Source organism: Rutidosis leptorrhynchoides, unplaced genomic scaffold, assembly GCF_046630445.1.
Source record: "Rutidosis leptorrhynchoides isolate AG116_Rl617_1_P2 unplaced genomic scaffold, CSIRO_AGI_Rlap_v1 contig26, whole genome shotgun sequence".
In the NCBI taxonomy this organism is placed as follows: Eukaryota; Viridiplantae; Streptophyta; class Magnoliopsida; order Asterales; family Asteraceae; genus Rutidosis; species Rutidosis leptorrhynchoides.
This window is the reverse complement of record NW_027266507.1, coordinates 110767-125895: the sequence shown is the minus strand read 5'-3', so window position 1 is coordinate 125895 and position 15129 is coordinate 110767. Positions and strand designations below refer to the sequence as shown.

At 34.3% G+C, this 15129-nt stretch overlaps 2 protein-coding genes and 1 non-coding gene across 3 annotated transcripts; 1 reads left to right on the top strand and 2 right to left on the bottom strand.

Moving 5' to 3' along the window:
- Positions 1 to 2269: 2269 nt before the first annotated feature.
- Positions 2270 to 5336, bottom strand: LOC139882358 (plant UBX domain-containing protein 7-like). The gene is made up of 10 exons (XM_071866690.1): positions 5235 to 5336; positions 4787 to 4914; positions 4583 to 4699; positions 3905 to 4112; positions 3712 to 3789; positions 3552 to 3620; positions 3140 to 3283; positions 2951 to 3059; positions 2558 to 2832; positions 2270 to 2434 (listed from the first exon to the last, which is right to left on the bottom strand). Exons 1-10 carry the CDS (start codon positions 5334 to 5336, stop codon positions 2270 to 2272), a joined length of 1395 nt encoding a protein of 464 aa, XP_071722791.1.
- A 7784-nt stretch (positions 5337 to 13120) lies between these two features.
- LOC139882352 (uncharacterized) lies at positions 13121 to 14622 on the bottom strand. The gene is made up of 3 exons (XM_071866687.1): positions 14491 to 14622; positions 13628 to 14329; positions 13121 to 13582 (listed from the first exon to the last, which is right to left on the bottom strand). Exons 1-3 carry the CDS (start codon positions 14620 to 14622, stop codon positions 13121 to 13123), a joined length of 1296 nt encoding a protein of 431 aa, XP_071722788.1.
- Positions 14623 to 15011: 389 nt separating this feature from the next.
- LOC139882361 (small nucleolar RNA R71) lies at positions 15012 to 15121 on the top strand. The gene has a single exon (XR_011771796.1). It is a non-coding gene; the product is annotated as a small nucleolar RNA R71 (small nucleolar RNA).
- Positions 15122 to 15129: the final 8 nt, after the last annotated feature.

Here is a 15129-nt window from a genome sequence, read left to right as displayed (position 1 = left end):
TGCTGCATGATTGACTACAATGAATTCTGCCTCTGCTGTAGACTGTGCAACAACAGTTTCATTTCTTGAACTCCAGCTGAAAATTCCACTGCCAAAATTGCAAATAGTATCCACTTCTGCTTATGTAATTCTCTCCCATGACATAGCTAGCATCACTAAACACAAGCAGTTCTCCATTTCCATCATTCTTAAACTAGATTCCAAGATTAAGACTGTATTTCATATACCTGAATATTCTTTTCAGGTAAACTACATGAGTTTTTGAGGGATTGACACTAAAGCTTGCCATCATGTTATTTGAACAGGCAATGTCAGGTCTTGATGCACAAAGATACATTAGGGATCCAATCATGCTTCTGTAGAGTGATGAATCAAACTCTTCACCAATTCTTGTAGGTTCTAGCTTGAATTGATTTTTTATTGGAGTAGAAATCCCATTGCAGTCCTCCATCTTGTATTTCTTTAACATATTCTGCAGCATACTTTCTCTGGTGAATGAAAATTCCAACTTTTCTTTGTTCAATCTCTAGTCCAAGGAAATACTTCATCTCTCCCAAATCTGTCATATGAAATTCTGCCTTCATCATTTCTTTGAAATTGTTTACCACTTCTGCATCAGTTCCAATAATTAGCAAGTTATCAACATAGAGTGATAGAATAATCTTTGCTCCTCCTTGATTTCTGATATAGAGTGTTGGTTCACTTTCACTCTTCAGAAAGTCATTCTGCAACAGGTATGATTTTCTCCTAGATTATTCAAAACATAATCAATATTCATTACGCTACGATATTTCAATCAAATAAGCAGATTTGAAGTAATTGTATATCACCGTCATTATTTTTCCTAAATTTCGAAGTTATTATCGATTTTTTTTTTAACTTTTTGGGAAAAACTTGCCTCATATCTTAGCAGGATGCCTTAAAACCAACAGCTAGTAGTAATAAGACATGTGACAAATTTGAACTTTTAATTTTATTTATGTTGTGTTTGTTTCATATTTTTTAGAAAATTGAAAGTAAAGAACTATTGAAATATTTTAATTTTATTTATACGTAAATTTTGTGTCTTCATTATTACATTCAATAATAAAGGGAAATCGTCAAAAACGATTTTATTATAATAATTTTTATAAATACCAAATAATATTTAAATAAATAAATTCAGATAAATTCAAATCTATCACATGTGTTATTATTATTAGTTGTTGATTTTAAGGCTTAAGTTTTTCCCTTTGACAATTGTTATTAGTTACCGAACTTGTACATTGAAATATGTATTTAATAACTACAGTTTAGCCATTGATATATATATATATATATATATATATATATATATTCTGTATTTATTGAACCAGCAAATTACGTTTGTAACGTCGAAAAAAGAAACTACGATTGAGTTTTTATATAAAATGCAACATTACATTCTTTAAATATTTAATAACATACCACATTAACTACAAAATTCAGTATAAAAAACATTTATTTCAACTGATATATAATTAGTATTGTTAACTAGAGTTAATTGTATTAATTAGATATGGGTTGAAATAAATGCTCTTTATACTAAGTTTTATACTAATTAATCTATATTAGTAGGATACTATTAAATATTTAAAGAGCGCAATATTATATTTTATAGAATTTTTTTTATGTATTACATTTCGGTCCATTTCGCATAATGAAATTTATTTTGGTCCATAATAAATGTTGTTTTATAAAATCTATGTATATTTGAGTTTTTTTTTCTCAATATTACCCTTATATTTATTTCAATAAATATTCCATTTTAAATAAATATTTATGATTTTTTAATAAAAAATTTTCTTAAGATTCACAGCATTTGAAATGAACCGGAAGGAACATATAATAATATCTCGCTATAATATTAAATTTCCAGGATCCCTAGTTCTACCTTCGCTGCTACTTGAGTTTTGATTTCTCTCAATGTGCATATCCTACTAAGTTCGAGGCAACATTGCCGTGGATAGTTGGATGGCATAACAACCAGTCCACCAACACCACGTAAGAGTGAAAATTAAGGAAAATTAATATAACTTTGTCATTCATTCATTCACAAAATCTTAAACATGAACAAAACATCTAGAGGCGAGCTTACAGATTTACTAAAAATAACATCTCCAACACTAGTTTAAGAAACCTCAAAAAGCTGTGAGGTCAAACGACCTCACTGCTCCTATACTGTAAAGCTGGGTGGCTGCTGTTGCAAAACCCAAAAACAGACAAATTAAAGTTACCACTCTTAATTACTTTACTCCCATGTAACCGAGATCATGGAATTGGCTAATCCCGACTCAGCGAAGGTTACATTACTATTGTAATCTAGGGATTTGGTAGCTCCTGGGATCGCCTCTGCTAATCGGAATGGCTTCCTCTCTGCTTCCTCTAGCTGAGAAGCACAAAATGACCACAGCAGCTGCAGAAAATAAAGAAAGTTTAGGGTGTCTTTAATGAACAAAAGCATAATATGGTATGGTCCTTGTACTTTAGTAAAAAATACAAACAGGTACGTTTCTTTTCAAAAGTCTGAATTTTATACCTGTATTGGATCAGTTCGTAGGAAATTTCTTTGGACCCTGCGTCCATCAGGAAGACGAACTCCGACCCGGCAGAGGAGGCTCCTATCACCCTTAGGTTCTTCAGGAAGAGGTTGATACACTATCGGGTTCTTAGTAGTGGGGCTCATTTCTTCTTCTTCCTCCTTTTCCTTGCTGTCTTTTGCATCTTCTTTATCGGGTGAATCTTTCAGGCTTCGCATAGAAGCCGCCAATGCTTGTATCATTTCCTCTTCTTCATCAGTTTTATCTGCGGATACTAAGTGACATACATAAAAGTCCAAGTGTTCAAGCTTAAAGTCCAAAAACTGCAAATCACATAATTTAATGCTACAAAACTGACCAAAAATATCAGTTTTAAGAGAACCAACAATCACCTTTGATTTTCTGAGCAGGAGGGGGTATAGAGGTTTCTTTACGGCCACGTTTGTGAGAAAGAGTTATATGATGATCCTTTGGGCCACCATCCAAGAATGGTACAAGATCCTACAATCAAAAGACAAAGACTTATAAGGAAGCATTTACAGAGCTTCTTACTTTCGAGCACATTGACAAGAATGACGTACCTCCAGCAAACACTCTGGCTGAATCATTCCTGTCCATGCCCGCATTTTTTGCCCTGTAATTGGATCGATGACCAGAACAACTGGTATAGAATCTAACCTATAATAGGTGCGGACTTTCCGGCCCTCGGTTGTGTCATCATACACCTACACCCCACAATGCAAGATCAGAAAGATGAAGAAATTTCAACACCATGTTACATAAAAATCCAATAACCGTAATTATAGTAAAGAAGATAACTGGGAGAGGAAAAAATAAATTTTCTTTTAGACAGGAGAAAAGGAAATATTAGTTCCTGGTAAAAGAAGGGCGACAATTTCCCAGTATTATCTGCTTGAAAAGATAACCAGAAGAACATTTCACAGAAACAATGCAGCACAAAGAAAGAAAACCTTCTTATATCAAGTTACTAACCTGCCAGAATATAAAATTAGTACCGACCAGTTCACTGACAGCCTCATTTCCCCATGTGTCCCGATTAAGCTGTAGAAAGAAATCAGATTATAAGCTACAGAGCGAGATATGGTCGAACATTAGCCATGATTAAGAATCAAAGAAGAGTTAAATAGAATACCATATGGGAGCTGAACTCCTTGGTGGATTGCAAATTCACCAGGAGCCATTTGTCCTTGACAGAAGCAGCATCTTTAGCCTGATACAATATACATAGACACCTTTTAACTATTCTTTCTTGTGGCATTCTCTAACTTGTGATAATCACATCATAAGACAGCAGAAACAAAAAAACAAATAAATTACAAAGCTACCTTTTCAAATGGCCCTTGGAACATCAAATGGAAAGGCGGGCGGTAAAGAGAAGCGAGATTATCCCGAGAATGCTCCGTTGTGGATGGACCACCACCACCCTGGTCTGATCCCCAAACACCAGCCCCAGGGCGACTCACTTCCTCATCAAAATTACGGAAAGCAACCACTGGACTTGGCTCATGCAGTGGATAACCACCTCTTGCCAATCTGATAATGAATGGAAGAAATATGTATAAAAGAACAATCTTTCAGTTGATAATAAATCATGTGGCTAAAATTGCATTTTTGTTTTTACCAACGTAACAGAGAATGCAAACATATAAACGACGGACCCAGTGGCCAGTACAGAAATAAGCTTAATTATAAAGACCACAGGATAAAATGTTGGCAGAAGAAAATTAAAGCAAAGTAATGAATCCATTTAACTTATAATCATTCATTAAATCTTAGATTGGTGCAGCATTCAAAATTATATGCAGAAACTATGTAATACGTCCTTAAACAGAAGCAAGCGCCCCCAATTGATGAGGAAGAAGCGAAAGGAGAAAAGGATTGAAAATGAACGATCTAGCCTAAGAAAGGGGAATCATAAATTTATCAACCACCGCATTTCATTATAATCGAATAGCACTATTGTGTTTCATTCTGGAAGCAGAAATAAAGACTAAACACATTACCTAGCCATCAATGCATCATCGTAAAGTGTCTCCCTCACGACAGGTAAAGGAGCGCGCACACCATCTCCAGCATCTTGTGCAATTTGAGCATTTTCATCAATAACATTAGTCAAACCCCTGAGACATCAAACAGACCAGTTGTTCAAAAAAGTCAAATCTCGAAAACCACAAGCTTTTGAAAAAGAATAAACTTTGGGGACTAACCGTTGACCATGATCGGCCAAGGCATTGCCATCACCATCGGGGTTCGAGCGTGGAGCTGATGTAATCGCACCAATGCCATCACCTACAAAAAACAGCTGAATGGCCTCTTCAAGCTTCCAACTTGTAGCCTGTTTATGAAAACATTTATCATAAGTTCCGATATAAACACAAACAGTGTATCGATGCATTTCTTAAATACAACAAAAAAGCCACAATCAATCCAAAGCAGTATCACTCACCAAAAAACTTAGAATTCGTTTCATTCATGCACAAACCAAGCATCGATTAATAATCATTATAAAGAAATCGCACAAATTTCTCAGTACCCAGTATGAAAAAATCTAAACTTTAGCTCTAAATCGACCTCAATTAACAGTCGATCGAAATTTCATTAGAATTCAAACAACCCTTGAATAATAATAATTAAAAAAAAAAAAAAAACTTAGACCTCCAAGAACTGGCGCGCAGTGTCGGCGGTTTGGCCGGCGGCGATCTCGAGGAAGGATGAGACCATTAGCTGCTGCTCATTAGCAGATAAAATTCCATCCATTATTATTAATCAATGGCTTCCCGACTTCACTTAATCGAATCCCCAAAAGGAGTTGATTGTTAGAGACAGAGAGATAGAGAGAGATCGAAGCACGTTTAAGAAGACGAGCTTGTAACGAAGATCGAAGCACACTAGACTATAGCTCTGCGTTCAGAGGAACCCAAAAGACAAGAACTCAAGAAGCCGGTTGGATGGGACTTACGATGATAAATGAATAAAATTTTAAGGAAAGGAGTACTAATTAACGTGGGAAATTAATCAATAAGATTTATATCCAAAAAAAAAAAAAAACAACTGGGCTGGCCTGATAAAAACTAAGCCCAAGTAGCAAATGACTATAGGCCCAATAAAGTTGGTGCTACATACACCACTCTCTTGCCCTTTTTATTTTTTTTTTGAAGTTACCACTCTTTTGCCTTCTGTATTGGACATATGTACACAATTGAATTTCATAATCGAGTTTTCTACTTTGAAATTGCATTCCTGTTTTTCTGCGGTAGATCAGTAGAGCATACAAATTTTGGAGCAAATATGGACTTTTTCTGTATCAAAATATATGATATTTTTCATTATAAAATTCACACATATAGATATATATTTAGTGAAGAAACATCATTTATCTTGATACGAAAATATGATATTTTTGATAATGCAATAGACAATGTGTTGATTGACTATATCCCATATGTCAAATTCTTGAATTAGAGATGATGTCTAATATGTATGTTAAATATTTATGACTTATGAGTTATAAGACATTGATATTACAGAAAATTATTATGGGTTTTTTGATATGGATATTAGTATATTTGTAGGAATATGATATTATATTCGTAGGAATATGATATTATAGATAAACAATTTTCGTATACATCCTTGAATAGCAAAAACACACATCTAGTAGTTTTCGACCAAACTGTTATTAAAATTTTATTATTAGGTGCAAAGCAAAGTATATAACTTTTGCTCAAGAGTCAAGTGGAGTACGAATTAAACTTTTTTTTTGATAATAAATACGAATTAAACTTCATCTAATATTTTGGCCGTCAAAAAAACAAAACTAAACGAGGGGCCGACCAAACATATCGATTACCACCACGAGCTATTTAAAAAAATAAAACCAAAGAGCAAAATTGCTTTTGGTAACTTTAAATAAATAATTAGTGATATTAATATATGTCTCTATATCAATTATTATTGGTGATAACTGTGTAGACGATGAAATTTTAACAAAAATAAATAATATATATAGATCATGTGTCATATCCATAGAGGTCAAAATCGGGTAGGAGAGGAGAAAGTTTCGCTGTCTTTAAATTGGGTGTAGCTATTCTCTTGATTCTTCTCCAAACAAGAAACATAGGTTTTAAGGATTAGAGAAAGCCTCACGACTGAAAAACAGAAGTCTTAACAAGACCATTAAAAACTCATGATGCGTAAAGAAAGCCTGGCCCGATTCATAAAAGAAGGTCTGAAAAAGATCAGAGTGTGTGGGAAAGGTTGGACGAAAATGGAAAGTTTCGAGAAGCTTCCTCAAAGAATGCCCTGACCAAGGTATAAATAAAAGATATTTGATTTGCTTCAAATAAGAAAAGTGAACCAGGTCAACACCTGACATCACAGAGATGAGTCAGAAAGAGATATATAAGGTAAGTGAATCTTCGCCTGTTTACCAAGACATAAATAAAAGATATATGATTCACTTTAAATAAGAAAAGTGAATCAGGTCAACACCTGATATCACGGAAGCGAGTTAGAAAAAGATATATAAGGTAAGTAAATATTCGCCTATTTAAGGCAATGTTCTGATCACATGACCCAGATCACATGTATATTGAAAAAAACATATTCAAGGCACATTCGCGCTCAGGAAAGGAAAGGGATTACGTCAACTCCCAGAACTTTAGGGGATGATCAAATTATGTATACATGGTAAGTGAAATATTCGCTTATTAAGGCGATATCATGTTCATGTACCCTACAACACCTTCACCCATTATAAATAGAGGACTGGTATCATTTGCAAAGGATCCGATTATTATACAGCTGACAACACTATACACAAATTTCCAGTTTTCCAGACGCCGCTTCCAAAGCTTTACTCAGGTAAGCCTCCACTCTCATTAGCACTAAAGCATCCCTAGCTCCCGTCCATAAAGAGAGTACGTCCAATCAGGAACCAAAATAGTTTTGTGACTGAAATCTTTGAGGAAGATTAGTCTAGATTTTGTTTTAAAATAGACGTTAATCAAGGGATTCACAAGAGTTGTACCACAATCGCATTGATATTTTGAGATTAATAAAAAAATATTAATTTTATATTTTATTTGTTGTTTTGATTTTCGCCTGCTAATCCTAATTCTGACTGTGTGATTTTTCATAATCTACAAATCGATTACCGGACTCAAGGTTTATGGATGGATTCAGTCACCAAAAGTCCCTCAAACTGTTATCGGATGCCCTTGACTACCCTGCACATATTTGTTAGTTAATAAAAATGCTACATAAAAAATTTGTTGGTTAAAAATATAAAAATTAATTATCTTTTAGGGCTCACATCGTTGCTTAAGAGCCACATAATCAAGGGAGCCTTTTTGGATCAACCAATAACTTCTGGGTGATCGCTTGAAAACTACTCTCAAACCTAGCAAGTGTACTGTGGTGCAAACGTGAATTAATCGAAGTAGAAACGTCTGTTTCTACGTCTCCACCAAAACATTTTCTATCAATTTTTGGAAAAAAATAAATTTGGTTTAAAACGTCGTCTTAAACGTAAAAACGGTAAAAACGGCGTATTGTTTTTTTAAAAAAAAATCAAAAAAATGTTATTCTTTAAAAAAAAAATTGCACCAACCCATCAATTAGAGACCCAATAGATACTTCTACATCAAAAAATTATTAATTTGTTGTGATCTCATTAAAGGTAATATTTAATTAAGTTATTGATGATTGTACTTTCTATTAATTTGTCAATTTTTTATATAATTGGTTGTATTTTTTTTTTCTTTTCAAAAATATTATAATATATTTTTTCTTTATCTTCCATATTACATTTCGTATTTACGTTTTGAAAAAATAAAGATCGTTTTGAGTCCGTTTTACGTCTTTGACAACCCTACTAGCAAGTGTAAAAGTAGGAACTATAACGCGTATTTCATTTTCAATATAACAATGTTTATACATAAGACATAACATACAGTATCATAAAAAAAAAAAAAAACGACATAACATACAAGGTTTTATAGGTTTCGATTATGTTAAGTAAAGATTTCTTTGAAAATGATTTTATTGATATTCCGTCGGACTCTGCTCATGTATGATGATCTAAACAATAACAAGTTGTGAAAACTATTAGTTGAGCAGGAAAAAATAAATTCCTAACGTCTATCTTCTGCAAAATTGGTTTCTTAATTCATTAGGATTTAGGGTTCTTCATGAAACTTACTCCAACCAGTCATTTTATTCTGTGTAGCTCATGATCTCCTAAATATATTTTCAAAGTTTAAATTGACGAACCATTTAAAAGGTGCAGCTTTCTTGCTAGATTTTATCCAACGTATTGTTAGGAAGTTGTTCATCTCACATATTGATCAAAATTTGTCAATTCAATTTTTTTTCTTGTCTTGCAAGAATGTACAACTATTGCACAAAGTTCAGAATGAAAGCAGAAAACAAAAAAGGTGGAACTTGAATTGGAGAAATTAGAACAACATTACTGCCTGAAAAAAAACCACCCAATAAAGTGGCACTTAGCTACCTATCGTCCGATCTCCATATTGCTTCTCGACTTTCCCTAATCGAAAGCTCCATCAGACAGTAGGGTTATTTTACACGTGTTAAAGGCAATATTGCACGAGCCTCTTAATATATATAAGAAGATAAATATATGATTTTTTTAATTGCACGCGACCTTCATTTAAAAATTTTAGATATGAAAATGGATTAAAAGGAAAATAATTTTTTTAAAAAAGTTAATTAGTGGGGCTTGCATGTTTAAAAAATCCAGCAAACTACCCTATCAAAGTAATTCATGTTGACTTATTTTTGGATGAGGAATGATCTCACACGTCTTAATTTTTCTGTTGCTATTTCTGGTTTATCCCCTAGTAATAAAGGGTTTGCTACCTTTTCCATTATTTTTTGTTAATTAAATACCAAAAGAAGGGCCATTTAAAGTTGTATAATTACTAGTGTGTCGTGATTGATTTAAACTGTGTGCTTAACGATAGACCAAATCATGTTTAAATAATAAAACCGTCGAGCCAATCAGACTATCATCGCCCCAACCTAATTTTTTTTATAAGTATTATTATTAGTTAAATTATTCGCGGTCGAAATCAAATTGTATCAATTAGCGACAATTTTCGAATGAAAGCCTAGTTTTCTAAAGGGTCGAAATATAAAAATTGTAGGCATTGTCGATAAATATCCTCTACAAATTCGATTACTGAAGCTAATTACACAAAATTTTGAATAAATAACAAGCAATGCAGCTTAAAATATTACAAACACAAACATCATAGAGAACCATACGGGGAATTAAAGAATCATATCCACCAACAAAATCGATGATTCAAAGCATAATAATAATAATAATAATAATAATAATAATAATAATAGTCTCCGGATATATTCAAGCAAGATAACAAACACCTTCTCAACGGCTGTTGGACTAAAACCACTTACACGCAAGTGTACGTGTCGCCTCAAGTAGTAATGGGACTGTGAAGTCCGATTATCGATCTAAGGGAATCATGAAGAATTCAAACCAAGTACTAGTATCGAAATTCGGCTTATTGTCCAGACAAATTCTAGCAGTTGATTGTTGTTTTAAACTAAGAATATAAAATAGCATGCAAAATTGAAGTTGAGACAATTAATGATTAAATATCTAGGGTCTTGCGAATCCACGTTTACAATTCTCAATACATGATTAATTGTCAATTCCTATCTCTCGATTCCTAACTTTACTACCCAATACCCACAATCGTTCATAAGTGTCTTGCGACCCTTGACTTATGTCCCTAATTAAGATTAAACAACCATATCTCCCGAATGTGTACGAACTAACCCTAATTGCATTAAGTTCTCAATTCGTGTCAAGGGTAGGTTAATTGGTCAACTAGCTATATTCCTACCTTTGTCGACAAATCAAACATAAGTTCAATCAATTATTTATTAAACAAGTTCTAATCTTAATCTCACTATTCCTAAATTTTGATTAAGATAACCAATCAATCAATTTGGTGATCAAGCAAATTAAAACATTAAGAACAATTTAACAAAAGTAAATTCATGAATTGATTAATTGGAAAAGACGTCAATCTCAAAATATATTGAATTGCAAACGCTTCATCAACCCTAGATTAAAGAATTAGTTCATGGAGGAATTCATCATACAAGAATCAAAGTTTGGGGACATAAAATAAAACAACAAAGATAAAAGCCTAAGTTGATTCTTCGTTGTCGCTTCAATTGTCACGATCTCCTTGCTTCGAGAGTTGTAGACTTGTTTCCTGATGAATGGGATGTATTCTAAGAGAATCGAGTTTTTACTTTTATAGTTACAAGGTTTTTGGTGCTGAAAAAGACATCCTAAAAATAATAGGAGTATTTGCCGTCGCGATTCACGCATAATCTCACGCATATGAGTGGGTTCCACGTGGATTTTGCTTTGTCCCGTAGTCCCACGCATAATGCCACGCATATTCGGGGGTTATGCTTGGGTTCGTCCAGTTTTCGTATTTTTTATCATAAATTGAGCTCTCAATGTCCAAATGACCTGATTCTTGATGTTTTGGAAAGCTAAGACATCAAGCTACAACTTTTATGTTGAACACTTTTGCTAAATCACAATGGATGATATCTGAAAATCACAATAAAGTCAGAACATCTGCATATACTCCAATCCTTTCAACTTGTAATATATCGCTATTTCCATAAGAACTTCAAAACATCTAAAAATACCCCTATTTCCTATATTTGCAACAAAAAAGCAATACCAACATAAAATCTAAAAAATAGAGAAAAACAACCTACAAACGAAACCGATTTACTCGAGAACGAACAACTTATTGCAAAATCGGTAGGGAATGGAAAGCATAATTGGGCGTTATCAAATACCCCCACACCCGAAATTTGCTGGTTCTCGAGCAAAAATTGAAGAATAAAAAGAAAAGAAAAGATAACAAACAATTATGACAAGAGTGGGCATCGGTAAAACCTCAGTGAGGGAAAATATTATCAAAAATATGTCATTAAGCACCCCTTGACATAAAAGCGACTCATGCAAGTCTACCTAAATATGCAACACAATCTAAAACAATCTAAAACATGTGTGTAAACATAGTCATTATCAAGTCATCAAAATTCCGTTATCGTGCAATGCAAACATGACATATATGCTAGCTAATCCACAATCATGCACCATCAAAAAGTGACCTCCTAGCTGAAATCACGATATAAATTAGATGAACACTTAATCTCTCAAATTTTATTAGTCAATTCGCTCACAATTCACAAGAAATTACTTTTTCCTCACGCGCTCAAGCACTCAACATTTATTTCAGTAAAAGTGTTCATCCCTCTACAAAAATTTCGGAATGCCAACATAAATTCGAGTTATGCAATTCGAGGATGTCATCCCAATTTCCACTAATACAGTGATACACTCATAAGATCAAGAAGGTCTTTGGCTTCTGGTTGTAACATATGGTCATGTGTTTGGATAAGTTTGGCTTATAAAAATTTAAGGTCTCAACATCTTATGTGTCACACTCACATCCCAACCCATTGATGTCCCAATTACAAACTTTAGATTTCCAACACAACCTACATAAATGACTACCCTTCACTCAAAAAGAACCTATACTATCCGAATTCTTCAAATTAGACCATACCAATACTTTATGAGAACATAATTATTAATCTTTTTTATTTATATTATATTATATTATATTATTTTCTTTTAGTTTTTTTTTTCTCTTTTTATTTTTTTTTCCTTTTTTCTTTTATTTTCGGATTCTTTACATTTTTTTATGTGTCAAGAGCTCAGTAATTTCATACAATAATTTTCAGGAGCATGGCATGGTCTTTTCTTTGTTCTATCCGCATACATAACAATCTCCCAAATTGTACTCTCAATAGCACATAAGACATTAAAATATGGACTTTGGTTAGTACACAGAGAGAGGCTTTAAGGTAGTCAAAGAAGTGGTCAGCCTCAAATTGGCTCACTAATGATCATACGTTAGGATGGCTTTTTGAATATAGTAGCTCAAACTTAATTTACCTTCTATCACATCCTAAGATATCATTAACTCAAATATCATTTCAAAAGCAAATCAGACTCATTTAGCATTCTAACTCATGAAAAATCTTAATTTTCAAGATTTTAATCAGGAAAAGCATCGACTTTTCAAGGCATAACTCAAACTTTATATCTCAATCCTACTCATTTAGTATAGTTGCATCATAGCATGAAATCAGTTCAGTTTCAACAATCATCCAATACACTCATGCATCATAACCAACATTTCTTTCTAATTCAAGTTCAGTACATTGCATTTCAAGCGATACCATCGATTTCTTAACTTAAACCACATTCCACACATGCGACTCAAACACATAAACATAAAATGCACAAAGATGAAAATATAAAAATAAAAGACATAAAATAAAGATAAGGAAAGAAATACATCATAGAGGATGAAGTCATGGGTTGCCTCCCATAAAGCGTTTGATTTAACGTCTTTACAACTCAACGAGATTGAGCAATCATTCAGCTAATCGCAGAACTCCTCTAACGTAGTAAGTTGTAAGAGCCGTTTCACCCCAACATCACCTAAAGCTAAATTGAGCTTTTTGATGGCTTCTTCGCGCTCCCGTAGGATTTTCAGCAACTTAAATTCAAGTAGAGGGGTTAGTTTTGCAGAAATAATGATCGGTAACGTCTCAGATTTGTCTAAAAAGGTGTATTTGAGATGCTTTGGTAACGGTTGAAGCTCTATATCCGGTGCTTCTTGTTTAGAAGTCGCAAAAAACTTACCTCGAACGGCATGATCAATTACATTAACCTTTGAGCATTCTTCGGATTGTCTAGAATATGTCATGGCTTTGAAGATATTAAAGACAATCTTTTCATTATTCCACCGTATCGTAATGTCCCCTTCAGCTACGTTGATTTTGGCACTATTAGTTGCCAAGAAAGGTCTTCCGAGAATAAGGGGAACATTTTGATCAGCCTCCTAATCCAGCACCACGAAATCTGCAGGAAAAATAAAAGTACCAACTTGCACCAACACATCCTCTAATATTTCTTCAGTACGAGTGATAGACCGATCATCTAATTGTAGTGTTATCGTAATCAGTTTACACTTGCCCATGCCTAATTTCTTAAACACGGACAAAGGCATAAGGTTAATGCTAGCTCTTAAATCACAGAATGACCTCTTGAAAGACAAATTACCAATCTTGCATGGGATAGTAAAACTACTCGGATCTTTTAGCTTAGGCAGTAATGTGTTTTGCACGATGGCCGAACAATTCTCATTGAGAGATATTTCCTCATTATCAAGAAATTTCCTCTTCTTGCTTATCATGTCCATTAGAAATTTAGCATACTTTGGCATTTGCTCAATCACATCTATCAAGGGGATATTAACATGGACTTGTCTAAGCAAGTTGAGGAATTTCTTGAACTTACCATCCTCTTTAGATTTTTGCAACCTAGCTGGGTATGGAACCGGTGGCACAGCTTGCCTCACCGGTTTTTCGACAACTTTCTCCTTCTCGGATTGCACCTGTTCATCTGACTCTTTTTCAGGAGTCATTTGTTCTTGCAACACATCTTTACCATTGTTAGTGTTCAAAACAGGAGGATAGCTTACCTCTTTACCGCTACATAATGATATAGCGTTATATTGCTCCGGCTTGTCATCCCTAGGATTTGCTTCGGTGTTACCAGGCAAAGTCCCAGGTTGTCTCCCATTAATCTGAAGAAACAACTATCCAATTTGATTCTCAAGATTTTTAATGGCAGCTCCATAAGTGGCCTTCGCTCGGGCCATAAAAGACATAATCATGTCCTTTAGCTCATCATTTGTGGTCTCCTTCTTGGCCGGTTGTTGAGGAGGAACTGGCTGGTTTGGGAAACCTGATGGCGATGGTACTTGTGGTCTTTGAAAATTAGGTTGGCTAGCAGGAGCGGGTTGATTTCTCTACCCAAAATATGGTTGGTTATTCCATCCTTCATCGTACGTATTTGAGCAGGGATTGAGGTCCCCATTACGTACATATCCCATGTAGTTCACATCCTCTACATAGGGGCAACAATTGTCCGCATGTTCACCCCCACACCTGCTACACACAACAGGTAAAGAAGATACATCATTAACATTAGAATTATTTACCTGCCCCTGGGTCAAGGTCTGGACGTGCTTGGCGAGCAACGTTATCTATGCAGTTAAGGCTGTCATGAGATCTACTTTTAGAACCCTTGCAATCTTTGGAACTTTCTGCTCATTGCTCCATGAGTTGGCCGCCATTGTGTCCAAAAGCTCGTAACCCACTCTATATGGTTTTGACACAAAAGAACCATTCGCAGCCGCATCCACCAGAGGCTTAGTAGTCGAATTCAACCCATTGTAGAAGATTGAAATGACTATCTCATTTGGTACCCCATGATGTAGGCACTTCCTCAGCAATTCCTTAAAGCTCTCCCAAACCTCCTGGAGAGATTCACCTGCATACTGTGAGAACGATAGAATCTCGTTTCTCAACCGGTTAGTCTTAG